Below are 22339 nucleotides of genomic sequence, written 5' to 3' on the forward strand. Positions count from 1 at the left end.
AGGACAGAGGTGTGGTCAGAGCACTGTGGTCAGACTTGAAAGAACAATACAACTTCCTGTGTAGTATACAGCAGCTGATAAGTACTGGAAGGATTAAGATTTTTTACTAGAAGAAATTTACAAATCTGTTTAACTTTCTGGAACCAGTTGATTTGAAAAAAAAAAATTTCCACCGGAATACCCCTTTAAAGAAGTATTTCGGAGGGAAAAAATGTTAGCAAATCAACTGGTTCCAGAAAGTTATACAGATTTGTAAATTACTTCTATACAAAAATCCTTAGCGTTCCAGTGCTTATAAGCTGCTGTATGCTCCAGAAGAAGTTGAGCAGTTCTTTCCAGTCTGGCATCTCTGCTCTCTGCTGCCACCTCTGTCTGTTTCAGGAACTGTCCAGAACAGGAGAGGTTTGCTATGAGAATTTGCTATGGGGATTTTAAATAATGATTTTCCTTATTTTTTTCAACTCTAGAGAACTCCTGGGTCAAGATCCTATGAATTTCCAACAGTGACACTAGGCACAATTCTTACTTTACTATATCACATGTTTTTAATGCTTTTTATTTCTACAACTCCCAGCATTCCCAGACAGCCAAAGGTTGTACAGATGTGCTTAAAGTTGTAGTTTTGCATCAGCTGGGGGTACACTCCTTGGAGACCACTTATATAGTTCCATTTATGAAATAAGGGATTTCCAAGGCTCCCGTTCTTGTTTCTGTGAATCGTAATGTGTTGTCTATACAGATGATACAACACAGGTTTTCCATAGGGACATTACATCAAATTGCAGTTGGCCATAAAGGTCACATGACATGTCGTGATTATGGAAAACATAACTGGGGATGTATTTTGCTGGTACACCTATTTTAAGGTGTAGAATTCTAAAGCAATTTTGCACAAGTCATCAGTTTGTGATGTAGATTTCAAAGCACTGCATAGAGAACGCCCGATTCATCAGGAAGCCTTAGCCGGAGTTTTCCTAAAGACTGGTGCAGAGAAATGCCAATCTTTGAAAAATTTCCCCCAATATAATTAATAAAATAAAGTAAAGCCTGATACCGTTTTCTTTAACAGTGAGATACAGAGTTGCTGGGAGTTTTGAAAGTGTATCCTGTCGCATCAACAACATTGTACTCACACTTTAAGGGTAGGGTCACGCGTACTGCATTGTGCTGCGTATTTGCTGCTGCATATTTTCCTACTCATTGACATCATTGGGTAGAAAAATATGAAGCAGCAAATACGCAGAACAATCACACATGTGACCCTACCTAATGAAAAAGTTATCAGTTTGGTCAGTTTTCCAAAATAAATAGATTTCAATTAAAGGAAGACAAATTACCCTTTTGGAATATGTCCGACAACATCAAGTTCATGCGTTTTAGGCATATCAGCAAAATAACAGGCAAGAGAGGATGAGATAATCTGTGGGATAAACAGATCTTATAACAATAAGTGTCAGATTAGAATATAGCCGCTTCTCCCCGTTTCAGACGTACTGGTTGTTAAAACAACAGCTGGTTCACCAAACCAAGGAAAACATTGCCATAATCCAGTTGCCATAATCCATTGTTGCTGTTGTAAAGAGGCCGTTGTCCCACTGCCACCCACCCTGGTTTGCCACCCATTTAGTGATGAAAGAAGACAGCATAGAAACATAGAATGTGTCGGCAGATAAGAATTTACCAGCTCATCTAGTCTTCCCAATAATCTGAATCCTATCAATAGTCCCTGGCCCTATCTTATATAAGGACATCCTTATGCCTATCCCATGCATGCTTAAACTCCTTCACTGTATTTGCTGCAACCACTTCTGCAGGTAAGTTCTTCCATGCATCCACTACTCTCTCAGTACATCACTATGCTCTTCTTCTTTACATTTTCTACCGTGGCTCCCATCACTTATATGGCCACTGTAACCAGGTCAGGGGGACTAAAAGCTAAAAATGTGAATCACAAATAGCCACACATCCACCATTTGTATTTTGATCTACTTGCTTCTCAGCATAATTTAAAATGCTAACAGGTTGTTAGTATACATTTTGAACATAAAGTACAAGCCCACTCGCCACGTCAAGGACACCTAGTCAGAGTGGGTCCCTAACTTAACACTGGCGTAGCACCGGGCGGTGACCACAGTCTCCAAGACACCATGCCCACAGGGGGAATGACCCAGTGGACAGGCTGCCCAACCACTGCTGCCCGACCAAGCCCCTGGCTCTGGGCCACACCACCCCACAGACAAAGCATCACAGAAACCATGGCCGCCACAGAGAACTACACCAGTGTGAAACCTACCATGTGCTCCCAGACAGGAATTTATGCTGAGAAGCAAGTAGGTCGAAATACATATTGTGGATGTGCGACCATGTCTCTCTCTACTTGAATTCACACTGTTTTCTATCCCTTCTTTTTTTATTGGTCAGCACTCAGCCCCAACCCCTCAGCCCAACCCTACATTAAGTAGCAGGTAGCTACACAAGGGCCTTTTCTTTTCTAGCAGTCTCCCAGTTTGACTGGGAGCACATGGTAAAGTGAACTTTTACACCCTGTTCACACTGGTCTGGTGCTGTGTGCCGTCCGTTGCTGCGGTGGCGCCGTGTCTGTGGGGAGCGTGGCCCAGAGACTGGTTTGAGTGGCATTGGGCTGCTCTGCCAGTGGGTCGTTCCCCCTGTGGGCATTGGTGTCAGGGCAGTGGTGGTCGCCGCCCAGTGCTACGCCATTTTATGCTAGGGACGTTAGGGACCCACTCTAAATAGGTGGCCTTGACGTGGCGAGTGGGCTTGTACTTTTTGATCAAAATGTATACTAACAACCTGTTAGTTTTAGAATTTATGCTGAGAAGTGAGTAGATCAAAATACATATTGTGGATGTGCGACCATGTCTTTCTCTACTTGAATTCACATTGTGTTTTCTATCCCTTCTTTTTTATTGGTCAGTACTCCGCCTCACCCCCTCAGCCCAACCCTATATTAAGTAGCAGGTAGCTACAAAAGGGCCTTTTCTTTTCTAGCAGTCTCCCAGTTTGACTGGGAGCACATGATAATTGAGCTTTTACAACCTGTTCACACTGGTGTGGTGCTGTGCGGCGTCCGTTGCTGCCGTGGTGCCGTGTCTGTGGGGAGCGTGGCCCAGAGACTGGTTTGAGTGGCATTGGGCTGCTCTGCCAGTGGGTCGTTCCCCCTGTGGGCATTGGTGTCAGGGCAGTGGTGGTCGCCGCCCAGTGCTACGCCATTTTATGCTAGGGACGTTAGGGACCCACTCTAAATAGGTGGCCTTGACGTGGCGAGTGGGCTTGTACTTTTTGATCAAAATGTATACTAACAACCTGTTAGTTTTAGAATTTATGCTGAGAAGTGAGTAGATCAACATACATATTGTGGATGTGCGACCATGTCTTTCTCTACTTGAATTCACATTGTGTTTTCTATCCCTTCTTTTTTATTGGTCAGCACTCCGCCTCACCCCCTCAGCCCAACCCTATATTAAGTAGCAGGTAGCTACAAAAGGGCCTTTTCTTTTCTAGCAGTCTCCCAGTTTGACTGGGAGCACATGATAATTGAGCTTTTACAACCTGTTCACACTGGTGTGGTGCTGTGCGGCGTCCGTTGCTGCCGTGGTGCCGTGTCTGTGGGGAGCACAGCTCAGAGACTGGTTTGAGTGGCATTGGGCTGCTCTGCCAGTGGGTCGTCCCCCCTGTGGATACTGGTATTGCCGCAGTGGTGGTCGCCGCCCAGTGCTACGCCATCTTATGCTAGGGACGTTAGGGACCCACTCTAAATATGTGGCCTTGACGTGGCGAGTGGGCTAGAACTTTTTGATCAAAATGTATACTAACAACCTGTTAATTTATGTAAATACATATTGTGGATGTGCGACCATGTCTTTCTCTACTTGAATTCTAAAAATGTGAATGCCACCCCAACAGTTACAACTATATTCTGTACTAAAAACTTGCCCTTTGTAGATACTTGTAGTACATGGATACTACACATGAAATGTATTTGCCTCTGAAAACATATTACGCAGTTACAGAATTTGTTCTTATTTCAATACACACCAGACAGGACTCACCAGTGTCAGGTCAATGGGGATTATAAATCTGATTTTACTCTTGAACTTTTCATTAAGCTCTTTGGTCAGAATCAGCACCACAAGGGAGAGGATAGAGAAGATCAAAGCTCCTATATGAACCTGACTGATGTTTTTAAATACATAGATATAAATCTGCAAAAAAAAAAAATCCACATTATTACTGGGGAAAGAAATTAAATTAAACGACATACACACACATTGGACAGAGTAGGAATCCTCGCCTTGCAAATGAGTCAGGAGGGCATATGTGGATGTCTTCAATGTAAAAATGGCAGCTCTTTTCTATGGCAGCTGGTTCTATGACCAACTGGCTGGCAAGGCAGTCAAATATTTCATAATTGTGTCAGATTGACATAGGTATAAATGTAGGTGGACCAATAACAGGACTGACATAAGGAAATTGTATTTTAGGTTTTTTTTGTTTTGTTTTTTTAAATATGCACAAATTTCAGAATTAAATTAAAGTTTTTTTTAGCCGCGATACAGATTTTTAAAAAAATGGTTAGGGTCCTATTGGATGGCCCAATACTGACCTTGCAGATCGAGTATCCTGCGGTGAGCGCTGCATGGATGATTACTCAGTAGCCACACATTTCCCATAACACTGAGAAACGTGCACCCCAGAAGTGATGATTTATTTATTTTTTTGGGGAGGGGGGGGGGAGGGGGGGGTTCAAACTACTGGATGGAGGCATTGTCTTGTTTGTCAGCTTGTTCTAATACACAGCAACCTAACTCACCAGCCGAATTCCTTAGCATTGAAACCTTAATGATCTCCACTTCCTGTCTCCATCCTGACACAAGAAAATGTGGACATTGCCTGTGTGTCGAGACGAGGACCATGAAGTGGAGAACAACAGGACCTGGGTACCATCAGAATGACAGCAGCAGAAAATCAGGCAAGTGAGTGGCCCTTATTTGTTTTTTAAAGCCAGTCTGACCACTTTTAAAATATTTTTATTGCTGCTTTAAGTAATATAAGTATTTCATATTTTTAACAATTACATAATAATTATGATATCAGCTAAAAGAGGCATCTTTGTACAAAAACATAGGGGATCCTCTTAACTCCATTAACCTGCTGAGGAAAGGATGACAACACCAATAAAAATATACTTCACTTACATTAAACATTCCTAAAGGTCCCGATATATAAGGCATCTTCATCCCTAGCAGGAACTTTACTTGTGATGTCACCACATGAGTGGCTGCGCCCGTTGTCATTGCACTAACTACGGGTTCTGATAACAGGATGGTTGCACAGCCCAAATTTAACAAAAACAAAGACATCTGTGATAAAGAGAGTACCGTCAGCATCTTAGTAACATATGTATTACAATCTCTATTGAAGTGTGCTCTTGGAATAGTGTGTCAGGCATTCTTTTAAGGAAAACGTTAAAGGGGTGGTCCTGGTTCGCAACATTTTTGGTATTTTACTGGGGGCATGGCAAAAATAAAAATAAGTGACACTTACCCACAGCTCCTATTCCAGCACCTTCTAGCCTACTGCTGGTCACCACTTGTTCCTGCTTTTTAGACAAGACGTCTTAGCAGGACTCACCTGCTCAGCCAATCACAGACTGAGGTGACGTACTGCGGGCGTTTGCAGCATGGGCAGGTCCTACTGAGATACAACAAGTGGTAAAGAGTGGCAGACAAGAAGGTGCTGGAACGGGAGCTGTGGAAGAATAGGGTAGGTGAGTATCAATTTTTTGTTTTACCGCATCCTCAGAAAAATATTAAAAAATTTGGTAAATCGGGAATACCCCTTTAAATCTTAACCATAGCAAAGAAAATAGAGAACATTGAAACTGTTCCTTAAACCATTCTGGATGAGACACCAGTTCGCTCCCTCTGACAAGCCCTTATTAAAATGTCCCCATAATAATCATTTTTCATTTGTAACAATGGATTCCACATGAAACATTTGGAAATATTAAACATGTGATTGACATTCTCCCATAGACTTGCATAGTGGGGGCGGGGGTGATGTCACACAGGGCGGAGTCATAACGTCAGGATGCTCCGGCCCTGTGGTCGGCACCCGGCAGTTTGTGAGCTGGCAGCGAGGCGTACAGCTCAAAGAGGTGGGTGCCGAATGCAAGATTGCGAGGGTCCCCAGCGATGGGACCCCGCGTTCAGACATCTTATCCCCCATCCTTGGAATAGGGGATGAGATGTCTTGGGGCTGGAGAACCCCTTTAACCTTATGTGTAGAAAAATGCTTCTTCTCACATGAACCTGCCTACCCTTATCCTTTTTCTTGTAACATTTACTATGTTTTTAGCAATGCTCTGCTAATGTTGCTGCATTATTTGTAATTCATGTTTGCCACTTACACTTATTATATATTTTTTTATGTTATTGAGACTTTTGAAATACCTAGAATATACACCGTATTTGTTCCAGCAGTCTCACTTATAGCCCTCAATGTCCTCTGTTCTGTGTCCTGTCCTTTCTCTTATCTAATCACTCTCTTTCCCTTTATAAACTCTTTTATTTGTAGCAGGTCAATATCTAGTTATGCTTATAGACCTAGTGCATTTCCTTGTGAGAAGAATAATATAGGCAGGAATTAACTGGGGAATGGTTCAAAGCATTTCTAGATGCAGAAATGTCATTTATTTATACTTCTGTTGACATAGTTGTGGGACAGGTTGTAATTTTCAATGACCCTATTTTGGGGGAAATATCATTTTATTAATAAAAAAATTAAAAAAAAAGTCTGCCCTTTCCTATACAGTCTCATAGTGTATAATTTTTTGTATTGTCTTTGCATTGTGGCCAAAGCCCAATGTGTGCTACTGTATGGCTTTGAAGCAGTATGTCAGAACAACACATTGGAGGTATACTTGGGGGGGGCATACTCCTGACCTACAGTGGGGATCAAAAGTTTGGGCACCGCAGTTAAAAATTTGTATTAATGTGCATAAAGAAGCCAAGGAAAAATGGAAAAATCTCCAAAAGGCATCAAATTACAGATTAGACATTCTTATAATATGTCAACAAAAGTTAGATTTTATTTCCATCATTTACACTTTCAAAATAACAGAAAACAGCCCCTCCCCCCCCTCTTTTCACTGTCTGATACAAAATTCTTCAAGTCCTTCTACTATACCACAGACCGTTAACCTTATTCCCCTGATTAAGATATTGATACGTATACTTTACATTTGCACTTACTTTTTGTTACTATCATTTTTATTTTTATTTTGCTACGTCGGAGAGGGCAGCTGCATCTGACTCATCCTTCGTCTCTCACACTACAACTACTGTTTACTGTATGTTATAAAAAATCAATTAAAAAAAAACAGAAAAAAAAATGGCGTCTGCAAAAGTTTGAGTACCCTGCAGAGTTAATATCTTGTACTGCCCCCTTTGACAAGTATCACAGCTTGTAAATGCTTTTTGTAGCCAGCCAAGAGTCTTTCAATTCTTGTTTGAGGTATCTTTGCCCATTCTTCCTTACAAAAGTCTTCCAGTTCTTTGAGATTTCTGGGCTGTCTGTCACGCACTGCTCTTTTATGTTGAGGTCAGGAGATTGTGAAGCACATGGCAAAACCTTCAGTTTACGCCTCTTGATGTAATCCCCGTGGATTTCGAGGTGTGTTTAGGATCATTATCCATTTGTAGAAGCCATCCTCTCTTTAACTTCAGCTTTTTCACAGATGGCATCAAGTTAGCATCCAAAATTTCCTGAAATTTTATTGAATCCATTTTTCCTTCTACTTGGGAGATGTTCCCTGTGCCACTGGCTGCAATACAACCCCAAAGCATGATTGATCCACCCCCATGCTTAAAGGGGTATTCCAGGAAAAACCTTTTTTTATATATATCAACTGGCTTCGGAAAGTTAAACAGATTTGTAAATTACTTCTATTAAAAAATCTTAATCCTTCCAATAGTTATTAGCTTCTGAAGTTTTCTGTCTAACTGCTCAATGATGATGTCACGTACCGGGAGCTGTGCATGATGGGAGAATATCTCCATAGGAACTGCACAGCTCCCGGGACGTAAGTCATCTCATCAGAGAGCAGTTAGACAGAAAACAACAACTCAACTTCAGAAGCTAATAACTATTGGAAGGATTAAGATTTTTTAATAGAAGTAATTTACAAATCTGTTTAACATTCCGGAGCCAGTTGATATATAAAAACAAGTTTTGGCCTGGAATACCCCTTTAACAGTTGGACAGATGTTCTTTTCATTAAATTCTGTTCCCCTTCTTCTTCAAACATACCTTTGCTCATTCCGGCCAAAAAGTTCAATTTTATCCTCATCGGTCCACAGAACTTTTTTTTTTTAATTTTAAATAGTTTTATTATTTTAGGAAAAAGGTGAACATAACAGATACCGTTTGAAAAGTATAATCACATCGAACCAACCGTATAACAGGGAACATAACAGTAAACAATGATATTATCCTCAGAGAGCACCAGAGCAGTGCCACTAGGTACAAAGAGGGAAAAAAATGAAAAAAAGAGCTTGCAAAAATACATCTTCGAGGATCAAGGAGAATCAAGAGACACAGACATTTAAGTCAGTCAGAGAGTTAGTGGCATAATAAGTTACTCTGGATGTGCAGTGGACTAATTTTCACAGGCATGGCCCCTCAGGGGAGAGAAAGAGAGGGGAAAAAAAAAAAGACAGAACGGGAAAGAAGAAGAAGAGGAAAGCACAGATGGTAGATGGAAGAAAGTCGCATGGTTAGATAGGGGGAACATAGTGCGGGCTGTGTATCCAAATGTCCCAGGCCTTCAAAAATTTCACATCCCTCTGGCGAGAGAGAGCAAATGTGCGCTCCAATTCACAGGTGTGGTTTACATAGTGAAGGATTTCGGACAGGGTTGGGGGAGAAAACGGAAGATGTCCAGCACCAGGAAGGCAGGTAAAAACTTGTTTATTGAGGTACAAAAATAACAAACAGCATATCGAGGAGCGTAGAGGGTTGGGGGAGAGGGTGTCTTCCATTTACGGGTAATGAACAATTTAGTAGACATACATAGGTGCGCTAACACAGTTCTGACAGAGTAAGGGAATTCCTCTAAATCTATTAAGAGAATTGCAGTGGTAGGGGGAACGCTGATCGGGAGGCCTAACATTCTAGATAGAACCAGCTCAATGCCCCTCCAAACAGGTTTTATGGATGGGCAGTCCCAGAGAACATGCATTATTGTGCCCACCTCCCCACATCCTCTCCAGCACTGGGCGGAGCAAGCAGGATCAATTTTATGTAGCCTGTAGGGGGTGTAGTACCATCTATGGATACTTTTAAGGACGGATTCTTGATGAGTCACATTCCTGAATATAGAGGTAAGCTGTTGAAAGGCTGAGCGCCATTGATCAGAAGAAATAGTGCATTTCAGGTCCCGTTCCCATTTAAGCATATAAGGAAAGTCAGCTATGGTTAGTTTATCACTAAGTAAATCATAGAAGAAGGAGATGCCTCTACATGACCCTCTCTGTGAACACAGGAAACTGAGTAATCTTGCCGGTAGCTTCATACGGTCTAACAGACCAGTCGCTAGCAGGCTCCTAATTTGAAGCCCCTTATAAAAGTCGCTTTGTGGAACATGAAACCTATCTTTGATCGTCGGGAAATGTACTGTGTTGTGGTCATCTAAGAGGTCTCTGACAGTGTGAATACCCGCTGCCTTCCAAGAAGACAGGTCTAGGTTAGGTATGAGGAGCGAAAGGTGTTCAATGGGAACGACAGATGTGGGGCAAGTGGTGCGGTTCGGAAAGGATTGTATGCTAGTTCTCCAAATATTATCCGAGGTCGTGATCGCTGTCAAAGGGGTGCGGAGTAATGTCTTACGTGACAGTGGAGCTAACATCCTAGATTGTAGAGAGCATTCTTGACTATATGATTGTTCCAAAGTCACCCACAACTTTTCCTGATTACCCGACCACCAATGTTGCATTTGGTCTAAAATCGCGGCCCGATAGTAGTCTGCAATGTCTGGCCTTCCCAGTCCCCCCGCTTGTCTATGGTGGGTCATAACCCTCCTGGAAACCCTAGGGCGGCCCGACGTCCATATGAAACTGTCGAGGAGTTTGTTAACAGAATCAAAGAAGGAAGGGGGGATCCTAATGGGAAGTGTGCAGAAAAGGTATAGTAGTTTGGGGAGCAGTAGCATTTTAAATGTAGCTAGACTGCCAAGCCAGGACAACATTTGCGTTTTATAGTGTGCGATGGAAGACTCTAGGGAGGGTAGCATCGGGGGGAAATTAGCCTGGAAGAGTGAGGTGGAAGGGGAAGTAAGGTGGATGCCCAAATATGAGATAGAATGCTGTTGCCAGTCGAGGGGGAACAGAGGGCGTAGGACCGTAAGGAGAGCCGGGGGGACACTGATGGGGAGGGCCTGGGATTTGGAAACGTTTAGTTTATAGTAGGAGACAGAGCCAAAGAGGGTTAAAGTCTGAAAGAGGGCTGTCAGGGAAGTAGTCGGGTCCGTCAAGGTCAGAATTATGTCATCAGCAAACAACGCCAGCTTATGTTCCCTATTTCCAATACGGACTCCCGTTATGTCAGGTTGGGAGCGTATAGCATGGGTTAGAGGTTCGATCTTCAAAAGGAAAACCAGTGGCGACAGTGGACAGCCCTGACGCGTTCCATTCGACAGGGTGAACCGGTCAGAGCGGGCTCCGTTGGTAAATACACTGGCAACAGGGTTGGAGTATAATGCCTGGATAGCCGTCAGTATGGGTCTGTCAAAGCCAAAGGCTCTTAACGCCGCAAATGTATATTGCCAGTTCACCCTGTCGAATGCTTTTTCAGCGTCGAGGGTAAGGAATATAGTCGGGAGCTGGTGTAGTTCACAATGTTGCAGAATGGAGATCATCCTTCTAGTGTTGTCCGGAGCCTGACGCCCCCTAACAAACCCCACCTGGTCTCTACCTATCAGAGAAGGTAAGTAGTAACTTAAGCGCGTGGCTAATATTTTGGCATATAGTTTAACGTCGGTGTTCAGCAGTGAAATAGGACGGTAGTTAGAGGTCAAGTCTGTCGATTTACCTGGTTTGGGGATAGTCGTAATCAGAGCGTCCAACATGTCAGAGGGAAGAGTACTAGTCGTCATAGCGTCATTGAATACAGGTAAGAGATGGGGCAGTAAGATAGGGAGAAAGCGTTTGTAATATTCGTTCGGGAGACCATCAGGGCCTGGAGATTTATTAGAGGGCAGGGATCGTACGGCGTCTGTAATTTCCTGTGCTTGAATGGGTGTGTTGAGAAGCGAGAGTGCGTCTGGGGAGAGTGTAGGAAGTGTGAGGGAGGAGAGAAAGGAATTAATGGAAGTCTGGGAGGGCTGGGGGCACTGATGGTCATCCTTGAGGTTATAGAGGGACTCATAATAATCCCTGAAGGCATTGGCAATCTGTCGAGGTGATAGCATGGGGGCTTGGGTTTTGGGATGTTTAATCAGAGGAATTCGTTGTTTGTAAAAAGCGCGTTTCAATTTTCTAGCTAAGAGAGAGCCGGGTTTATTATCATGCAAGTAGAAAGACAGTTTTGAGGGTTTAAGGGTTTTCTCATAGTCGCGCAACAACAGCGTTCTGAGGTGTAAACGCTCAGTGCGTAGATGTAAGTCAGAATCAGCAGAATATCGGGATTTCTGGATGGCCTCCAAAGCAGCTATTTTATGAAGGGATTCTTGCAATGCCAGAGTCCTTTGTTTTTTCAACGTAGCCCCCATTTGAATGAAAGAGCCTCTAATCACAGCCTTGTGTGCCATCCAGATTGTCAGGGTCCCTACGTCAGGGGTATTATTTAGTAGGAAATAATCTGTTAGGGAAGTCAACAGTCGCTCAGAGTGGGAGGTATGTGCAATCAGGTGGGTGTTCGCTCTCCACACAAAGTCAGAGCGTTTTGACAAGTCTCCTTTGACAATAATGGAGACCGACGCATGGTCCGACCATGTAATTTGTCCGATGCATGAAGAGACCACCCGTTCAATGAGACTTTGATCGACTAGAATTAGATCAATCCTAGAATATGTACGAAATCTTGCCGAACAATGGGTGTAGTCTCGTTCGGACGCATGCTGCAGCCGCCAGATGTTAAACAAATCATTGTCTGCAAGCAAACCCGATAAGGAAAAGGATCGCCTCGTCTCAGGGGAGGAGCAGTCAAGCAAGGGCGAGGCAACCGTATTAAAATCCCGCAGACGACTAAAGCACCCCTACGTACCGTAGCTACCTTACGCATAAGCCGACGTAAAAATTGGCCCTGGCGAATATTGGGGGCGTATAGGTTTACTATAGTATAGTCAACATTGTCAAACGTGCCCACAATTATAATATAACGACTAAAAGGGTCAACTATTTGTGTGTGAATGGTCGTCGCTATCTTGTTGCCAAAGGCAACCATTACCCCCCTCTTCTTCTTCTGAAAAGATGATGCAACAATTGTGGGAAATCTCCTGTGGCGCAAGACAGGAGCGTTTTTGGAGGAGAAATGAGTCTCCTGTATACAAACAATTTCAGCAGAGCTGCGCTCTACCTCACGCCACATGAAGCTCCGTTTCTGTGGACTGTTAAGTCCGTTCACATTCATGGAAAACAGCTTAACGCCCATGATAGTCAGGGGTCTTTAAGAGAATTAGGAAGAAGGGATTAGAGAGGAGGAGGAAGAGGAAAAGGGAGAAGAGAGGATGAGGAGAATAGCAAGATGAGGGGCCTACCTTGCCACCTGTCAATGTGAGCCTGTGTCGGTTAACGTGCTGGTCTTTGAATGGGTGAGACCTGAAATCCAACAAGTATAACATACATCAATACAAGAGGAATGAGAACTAAACGGACAGGGACCAGTAATAATGAGGGGTAAGACACAAATCAAGGACAAAAATAAAAAGGGACAAGGAAAAATGAGCAAGGTGTCAAAGGAGAAATTACACTACAGACGGGGTCGTGGAAAAGGAAAGAGCAAATTGTGAGTCACAACATGGAGTAGCAGAGTCACTCAAGGCAAAAAAAATCAAACCAGGAGATGAATCAGGACAGTCCCGCGCCAGGTACAGTGTAGATCAAGTGAGTCCGGGGGGGTCTCTAGGAGAGCGATGGACAGGTGAATCAGGGGGGTCATTAGGGCATAAACCCCATTTTCTTAAAGTCTCAAGTCCATCGTCCACCATGGTCATGACATGTATCTTGTTCTGGCGCAGAACCCCCAGCGGTAGGGCACCCCCAATCTGCGCAGCTCCCTTGTCAGGGGGTTTAAGGCACGTCTTGCCTGTGGGGTTGCAGCTGAGAGGTCGACATAAAATTGAATCCCTTCATAGGGTGCTGGGAGGGAGTTCCGCCTCCTGGAGTATTGCAGTAGCAAGTCCTAAGTCTTAAAGAAGGTGAAGCGGGCAAGGACATCCCGGGGCAAGTCATCAGGAAGTGTTTTAGGTTTGACTACTCTGTGCGCCTGGTCAATGCTGTATTCAAAGAGATGGAGATCCGGCAAAATATGTCTAGTCAGATCTTCAACATACTTGGCAAGTTGGGAAATCGGAATAGCTTAACGTTGTTTCTCCGACTGCGGTCTTCTGTGTCGACCAGCTTTTCCTTCACCGCAGTAACAGCTTCATCCAGAGCGTTGTGGGCGTCCACTAGCTCGTTGTGGGCCTTAGCAAAGGACGCCATTTTGGTTTCTGCATGTGCTACTTTATGCGCCAAAGCTGAGATGGAGGATCTAATAGGGATCAGTATTGTAGAGAAATCTTTATGGAGGGATGAGCGGAGAAGCAGGAGCATATCCTTTAAGGTATTTTCAGAGACAGCCTTGTCAGTAGTTTGATAGAGAGCAAACATGTCCCTGTGTTCTGCAGCGTCCCTGAGGCTGCTATCAGCTGTAAGGCCCCACTCTCCCCCCTCATCAGATTCGAGCCGGGGCTTCTGCTTCACAGGGCTTATGTGTGGGGACGGGGAGTGGAGAGCTGGCAGGCCCTCATCAATCCCAGGGGTATTAGGGGTCCCCATCAGTGGGAGTGGCAAGGTATCATCTGCTTCTTCCCCCGCCGCCATGTTGGAATGCAGCGACGGGCCTGGGGAGTCCCATGATTCCGGGAGAATGCTGGAAGAGGGGGCCCTAGAGAGTGGGGCAGTGTCTCCTACCTCGGCAATTGAGGGCGCGGATTTCCTCTGAGGTTGCGGGAGGAAGGATCTGCGTGTGGTAGCGCCGTCTCCTGAGGTAGCTGCAGCAGGAAGACCTGCGCCATCTTGGGCGCCACGAGCTCCGGCTCTCCCCGGCGTGAAAAACCAACTTAGGGACCGAGATTCCTCCGGCTTGTTAGCCCGCTTCCTGCCCGCAGTCGCCATAGTGGACGGTGAGTCCTCTGAGTAGGTTTAGGAGTCGCTGGCAGGATCAATAGCCCGTGTTTCGAGTGACTGCTGCGGAGCTGCGAAGTTAAGCGGCCATCTCCGTGCACAGCCAGGCCACGCCCCCCCGGTCCACAGAACTTGTTTCCAAAATGCATCAGGCTTGTCTATATGTCCATTTGCAAAGTTCAAATGCTGATTTTTGTTGTGAAGACTTAGAAGAGGTTTTCTTCTGATGACTCTTCCATGAAGACCATATTTGTACAAGTATCTCTTTATAGTGGAATAGTGTACCACAACTCCAGTGTCTGCCAGATCTTTCTGGAGGGATTGTGCAGTCAAATGTGGGTTTTGAATTGTTTTTCTCACAATCCTGCGAGCTGTTCTGTCTGATTTTTTCTTGGTCTTCCAGATCTTGCTTTAACTTCCACTGTTCCTGATGACTGCCATTTCTTAATTACATTCCGAACAGAGGATATTGACTGTTACGCCGAGCGCTCCGGGTCCCCGCTCCTCCCCGGAGCGCTCGCTACACTCTCCTCACTGCAGCGCTCCGGTCAGTTCCACTGACCCGGGGCGCTGCGATACCGCCTCCAGCCGGGATGCGATTCGCGATGCGGGTAGCGCCCGCTCGCGATGCGCACCCCGGCTCCCGTACCTGACTCGCTCTCCGTCAGTCCTGTCCCGGCGCGCGCGGCCCCGCTCCCTAGGGCGCGCGCGCGCCGGGTCTTTGCGATTTAAATGGCCACTGCGCCGCTGATTGGCGCAGTGGTTCCAATTAGTGTTATAACCTGTGCACTTCCCTATATCACCTCACTTCCCCTTCACTCCCTCGCCGGATCTTGTTGCCATCGTGCCAGTGAAAGCGTTTCCTTGTGTGTTCCTAGCCTGTGTTCCAGACCTCCTGCCGTTGCCCCTGACTACGATCCTTGCTGCCTGCCCCGACCTTCTGCTACGTCCGACCTTGCTTCTGTCTACTCCCTTGTACCGCGCCTATCTTCAGCAGCCAGAGAGGTTGAGCCGTTGCTAGTGGATACGACCTGGTCACTACCGCCGCAGCAAGACCATCCCGCTTTGCGGCGGGCTCTGGTGAAAACCAGTAGTGACTTAGAACCGATCCACTAGCACGGTCCACGCCAATCCCTCTCTGGCACAGAGGATCCACTACCTGCCAGCCGGCATCGTGACAGTAGATCCGGCCATGGATCCCGCTGAAGTTCCTCTGCCAGTTGTCGCTGACCTCACCACGGTGGTCGCCCAGCAGTCACAACAGATAGCGCAACAAGGCCAACAGCTGTCTCAACTGACTGTTATGCTACAACAGTTACTACCACAGCTCCAGCAATCATCTCCTCCGCCAGCTCCTGCACCTCCTCCGCAGCGAGTGGCCGCTTCTGGACTACGACTATCCTTGCCGGATAAATTTGATGGGGACTCTAAGTTTTGCCGTGGCTTTCTTTCCCAATGTTCATTGCACTTGGAGATGATGTCGGACCAGTTCCCCACTGAAAGGTCTAAGGTGGCTTTCGTAGTCAGCCTTCTGTCTGGAAAAGCCCTGTCTTGGGCCACACCGCTCTGGGACCGCAATGACCCCGTCACTGCCTCTGTACACTCCTTCTTCTCGGAAATTCGAAGTGTCTTTGAGGAACCTGCCCGAGCCTCTTCTGCTGAGACTGCCCTGTTGAACCTGGTCCAGGGTAATTCTTCCGTTGGCGAGTATGCCGTACAATTCCGTACTCTTGCTTCAGAATTATCCTGGAATAATGAGGCACTCTGCGCGACCTTTAAAAAAGGCCTATCCAGCAACATTAAAGATGTTCTGGCCGCACGAGAAATCCCTGCTAATCTACATGAACTCATTCACCTAGCCACTCGCATTGACATGCGTTTTTCCGAAAGGCGTCAGGAGCTCCGCCAGGATATGGACTCTGTTCGCACGAGGCGTTTCTTCTCCCCGGCTCCTCTCTCCTCTGGTCCCCTGCAATCTGTTCCTGTGCCTCCCGCCGTGGAGGCTATGCAGGTCGACCGGTCTCGCCTGACACCTCAAGAGAGGACACGACGCCGCATGGAGAATCTCTGCCTGTACTGTGCTAGTACCGAACACTTCCTGAAGGATTGTCCTATCCGTCCTCCCCGCCTGGAAAGACGTACGCTGACTCCGCACAAAGGTGAGACAGTCCTTGATGTCTACTCTGCTTCTCCACGTCTTACTGTGCCTGTGCGGATGTCTGCCTCTGCCTTCTCCTTCTCTGCTGTGGCCTTCTTGGACTCCGGATCTGCAGGAAATTTTATTTTGGCCTCTCTCGTCAACAGGTTCAACATCCCGGTGACCAGTCTCGCCAGACCCCTCTACATCAATTGTGTAAACAATGAAAGATTGGACTGTACCATACGTTTCCGCACGGAGCCCCTTCTAATGTGCATCGGATCTCATCACGAGAGGATTGAACTTTTGGTCCTCCCCAATTGCACTTCTGAAATTCTCCTTGGACTTCCCTGGCTTCAACTCCATTCCCCAACCCTGGATTGGTCCACTGGGGAGATCAGGAGTTGGGGGCCCTCTTGTTCCAAGGACTGCCTAAAACCGGTTCCCAGTAACCCTTGCCGTGACTCTGTGGTTCCTCCTGTAACCGGTCTCCCTAAGGCCTATATGGACTTTGCGGACGTTTTTTGCAAAAAACAAGCTGAGACTCTACCTCCTCACAGGCCTTATGATTGTCCTATTGACCTCCTCCCGGGCACTACTCCACCCCGGGGCAGAATCTATCCTCTGTCCGTCCCAGAGACTCTTGCCATGTCTGAATACGTCCAGGAAAATTTAAAAAAGGGCTTTATCCGTAAATCCTCCTCTCCTGCCGGAGCCGGATTTTTCTTTGTGTCCAAAAAAGATGGCTCTCTACGTCCTTGCATTGACTACCGCGGTCTTAATAAAATCACGGTTAAGAACCGCTACCCCCTACCCCTCATCTCTGAACTCTTTGATCGCCTCCAAGGTGCCCACATTTTTACCAAACTGGACTTAAGAGGTGCTTATAATCTCATCCGCATCAGAGAGGGGGATGAATGGAAAACGGCATTTAACACCAGAGATGGACACTTTGAGTATCTGGTCATGCCCTTTGGCCTGTGCAACGCCCCTGCCGTCTTCCAAGACTTTGTTAATGAAATTTTTCGTGATCTCCTATACTCCTGTGTTGTTGTATATCTGGACGATATCCTGATTTTTTCTGCCAATCTAGAAGAACACCGCCAGCATGTCCGTATGGTTCTTCAGAGACTTCGTGACAATCAACTCTATGCCAAAATAGAGAAATGTCTGTTTGAATGCCAATCTCTTCCTTTCCTAGGATACTTGGTCTCTGGCCAGGGACTACAAATGGATCAAGACAAACTCTCTGCCGTCTTAGATTGGCCACGCCCCTCCGGACTCCGTGCCATCCAACGTTTTTTGGGGTTCGCCAATTATTACAGGCAATTTATTCCACATTTTTCTACCGTTGTGGCTCCTATTGGTTCTTTAACCAAAAAAAATGCCGATCCCAAGTCTTGGCCTCCTCAAGCGGAAGACGCCTTTAAACGGCTCAAGTCTGCCTTTTCTTCGGCTCCCGTGCTCTCCAGACCTGACCCATCTAAACCCTTCCTATTGGAGGTTGATGCCTCCTCAGTGGGAGCTGGAGCTGTCCTTCTACAAAAAAACTCTTCCGGGCATGCTGTTACTTGTGGTTTTTTTTCTAGGACCTTCTCTCCGGCGGAGAGGAACTACTCCATCGGGGATCGAGAGCTTCTAGCCATTAAATTAGCACTTGAGGAATGGAGGCATCTGCTGGAGGGATCAAGATTTCCAGTTATTATTTACACCGATCACAAGAACCTCTCCTACCTCCAGTCTGCCCAACGGCTGAATCCTCGTCAGGCCAGGTGGTCTCTGTTCTTTGCCCGATTTAATTTTGAAATTCACTTTCGGCCTGCCGATAAGAACATTAGGGCCGATGCTCTCTCTCGTTCCTCAGATGCTTCTGAAGTTGAACTCTCTCCTCAACACATCATTCCTCCTGACTGCCTGATTTCCACTTCTCCAGCCTCCATCAGGCAAACTCCTCCAGGAAAGACCTTTGTTTCTCCACGCCAACGCCTCGGAATCCTCAAATGGGGTCACTCCTCCCATCTCGCAGGTCATGCGGGCATCAAGAAATCTGTGCAACTCATCTCTCGCTTCTATTGGTGGCCGACTCTAGAGACTGATGTGGTGGACTTTGTGCGAGCCTGCACTATCTGTGCCCGGGATAAGACTCCTCGCCAGAAGCCCGCTGGTTTTCTTCATCCTCTGCCTGTCCCCGAACAGCCTTGGTCTCTGATTGGTATGGATTTTATTACTGACTTACCCCCATCCCATGGCAACACTGTTATTTGGGTGGTCGTTGATCGATTCTCCAAAATGGCACATTTCATCCCTCTTCCTGGTCTTCCTTCAGCGCCTCAGTTGGCTAAACAATTTTTTGTACACATTTTTCGTCTTCACGGGTTGCCTACGCAGATCGTCTCGGATAGAGGCGTCCAATTCGTGTCTAAATTCTGGAGGGCTCTCTGTAAACAACTCAAGATTAAATTAAATTTTTCTTCTGCATACCATCCTCAATCCAATGGACAAGTAGAAAGAATTAACCAGGTCTTGGGTGATTATTTACGACATTTTGTTTCCTCCCGCCAGGATGACTGGGCAGATCTTCTACCTTGGGCCGAATTCTCGTATAATTTCAGAGTCTCTGAATCTTCCTCCAAATCCCCATTTTTCGTGGTGTACGGCCGTCACCCTCTTCCCCCCCTCCCTACCCCCTTGCCCTCTGGTCTGCCCGCTGTGGATGAAATTTCTCGTGATCTTTCCATCATATGGAGAGAGACCCAAAATTCTCTCTTACAGGCTTCTTCACGCATGAAGAAATTCGCGGATAAGAAAAGAAGAGCTCCTCCCATTTTTTCCCCTGGAGACAAGGTATGGCTCTCCGCTAAATATGTCCGCTTCCGTGTCCCTAGCTATAAGTTGGGACCACGCTATCTTGGTCCTTTCAAAATTTTGCGCCAGATTAATCCTGTCTCTTACAAACTTCTTCTTCCTCCTTCTCTTCGTATTCCTAATGCCTTTCACGTTTCTCTTCTTAAACCACTTATCATTAACCGTTTCTCTCCCAAATCTGTTCCTCCCACTCCTGTCTCCGGCTCCTCGGACATCTTCTCCGTCAAAGAGATTTTAGCATCAAAAAAGGTCAGAGGGAAAACCTTCTTTTTAGTGGATTGGGAGGGTTGTGGTCCAGAAGAGAGGTCCTGGGAACCTGAGGACAATATCCTGGACAAAAGTCTGGTCCTCAGGTTCTCAGGCTCCAAGAAGAGGGGGAGACCCAAGGGGGGGGGTACTGTTACGCCGAGCGCTCCGGGTCCCCGCTCCTCCCCGGAGCGCTCGCTACACTCTCCTCACTGCAGCGCTCCGGTCAGTTCCACTGACCCGGGGCGCTGCGATACCGCCTCGAGCCGGGATGCGATTCGCGATGCGGGTAGCGCCCGCTCGCGATGCGCACCCCGGCTCCCGTACCTGACTCGCTCTCCGTCAGTCCTGTCCCGGCGCGCGCGGCCCCGCTCCCTTGGGCGCGCGCGCGCCGGGTCTTTGCGATTTAAAGGGCCACTGCGCCGCTGATTGGCGCAGTGGTTCCAATTAGTGTTATCACCTGTGCACTTCCCTATATCACCTCACTTCCCCTTCACTCCCTCGCCGGATCTTGTTGCCATCGTGCCAGTGAAAGCGTTTCCTTGTGTGTTCCTAGCCTGTGTTCCAGACCTCCTGCCGTTGCCCCTGACTACGATCCTTGCTGCCTGCCCCGACCTTCTGCTACGTCCGACCTTGCTTCTGTCTACTCCCTTGTACCGCGCCTATCTTCAGCAGCCAGAGAGGTTGAGCCGTTGCTAGTGGATACGACCTGGTCACTACCGCCGCAGCAAGACCATCCCGCTTTGCGGCGGGCTCTGGTGAAAACCAGTAGTGACTTAGAACCGATCCACTAGCACGGTCCACGCCAATCCCTCTCTGGCACAGAGGATCCACTACCTGCCAGCCGGCATCGTGACATTGACATCTGAAAACGTTTTGCTATCTTCTTATAGCCTTCTCCAGCTTTGTTAGCGTCAACTATTTTCAGTTTCAGATTTCTAGACAACTGCTTAGAAGAACACATGGTGCTGATTGTTGGGGTAAGGTCAGATGAGTCTGGGCATTTAAAACCTTTGAGATTGACATCACCTGGTCTTCTCAGATGATGATTGAGAACAATCCATGACACTGGCAGGTCTCAGCTTTGCAGGGTGCCCAAACTTTTGCAGACACCATTTTTTTGTTTTATGTTATTTTGAAAGTGTAAATGATGGAAATAAAATCTAACTTTTGTTGACATATTCTAAGAATGTCTAATCTGTAATTTGATGCCTTTTGGACATTTTTCCATCTTTCCTTGGCTTCTTTATGCACATTAATATACATTTTTACCTGGGGTGCCCAAACTTTTGATCCCCAGAGGCTAAGTATTTATCATGTGCACATCTGTATGCCATGGAAAGGCACAGGATTGTAATCGAATGGTCTTTAATTTCAAAGTCCCAATTTAATTTAGTCCAAAATGTAGTAACAAATTGAGAAATAAAATCCATTCTCATTAAATAAGCTCAAACTGGACCACACTACAGAAGGTATACATCAAAATAAGGAAGTGACAACAGCCGGTTAAAAACCCTGTGCAGAATTTTTTTTATAACAAAAGGTACATACAATATGATAATGGCACCCTAGTATAACACCATCCCAACATGTTTCATACAGATGCTTCATCAGGGAAGCATTTTATTAGGACAGGTGTTTTTTTTCTTAACTGGTTGCTATATTTTGGACCAAAATACATTGTGATTTTTAAACTGTACCTGTCAGATTCCCCCCCCCCCCCCCCAAAAAAAAAGAAATTAATAATAATTATAAAATTTTGCTCAAAAGCTAATACTGACATGTACATCTAATTTTTATGCCTCTATAACCTATATATATTATAAAAATATGTCTTTTTATTAGCTCACAGTGTTAGAAATCCTCTCAGGGGAAGTGAGCGTGTCCCTCTCTTGTGGTGTGTGGTGGAAGGGGGCGTGTCCCTCATTGTGGTGGTGGGAGGTGACTGGTGCATCTGCTCATGCAACCTTTTCCATGAGTCATCTCTTGTCCATGACTCATGGACAATCACAATGTGGCTGCAGGACTGTTAAGTGTCCCAGTAGATATGAAGACCCCTAGTGGTGGGATTTTCAGGAGCTGTTTTCTTTATTAAATATTCAACATTTTTTAAATAACCATATTACAAAAAGTCTTTAATATTCATCAATAAAAACATATAAAAAGTTTTTGGATGTGACAGTGCCCATTTAAATTACAGACCACCTAGTTATACTCCTTTATTTTCCACAGTATAAAGATGTGTACATGATTAATACTTCTCTATCCTAGCCCTCTCTATCCTAGCTTTTCTTCCTGTTTTGTGTGGTTGATAATTCTTTCATGTACCTTTTTATAGGTACATGAAAGTAGCACAGAATGTATGGCAAATAACAACTGGAATAAGAAATAATATGAGACTGATACTTGGATGATACCGCCGAGAAATGTCACCGCTGCAGCAACTCCTATTCTTTTCATTTCAAAGTCAGATAACCCCAGGTCCCCCAATGAGGTGTTAGTCACATTGCTGCTGTTCAGTGGAACAAGCCGCTCAACGGCTGCACAAGAGATCAGCGATGTGATAGCGAAAGTCCCTGCAAAACAAGCAGAAGGTCCAGAATGAGCAGTTAGAAAGACTATTCCTGGCACCCAACATGAGGCCAACATCTACACTGTAAATCGCAACTTCAAGATCAATATCTGG

General features: G+C 45.9%; 1 protein-coding gene across 1 annotated transcript in view; it reads right to left on the reverse strand.

Moving 5' to 3' along the window:
• Positions 1 to 22339, reverse strand: part of SLC26A7 (solute carrier family 26 member 7) — a 121229-nt gene that overhangs the window by 79734 nt on the left and 19156 nt on the right. Inside the window, exons 3-6 of the mRNA XM_056522347.1 lie at positions 22060 to 22229; positions 5217 to 5381; positions 4071 to 4223; positions 1338 to 1420 (exon numbers count right to left, since the gene is read on the reverse strand). Of these exons, the coding sequence (XP_056378322.1) occupies positions 1338 to 1420; positions 4071 to 4223; positions 5217 to 5381; positions 22060 to 22229 (571 nt within the window). The remainder of the gene's footprint in view (positions 1 to 1337; positions 1421 to 4070; positions 4224 to 5216; positions 5382 to 22059; positions 22230 to 22339) is intronic.

Source organism: Hyla sarda, chromosome 5 (genome assembly GCF_029499605.1).
Source record: "Hyla sarda isolate aHylSar1 chromosome 5, aHylSar1.hap1, whole genome shotgun sequence".
Taxonomy (NCBI): Eukaryota; Metazoa; Chordata; class Amphibia; order Anura; family Hylidae; genus Hyla; species Hyla sarda.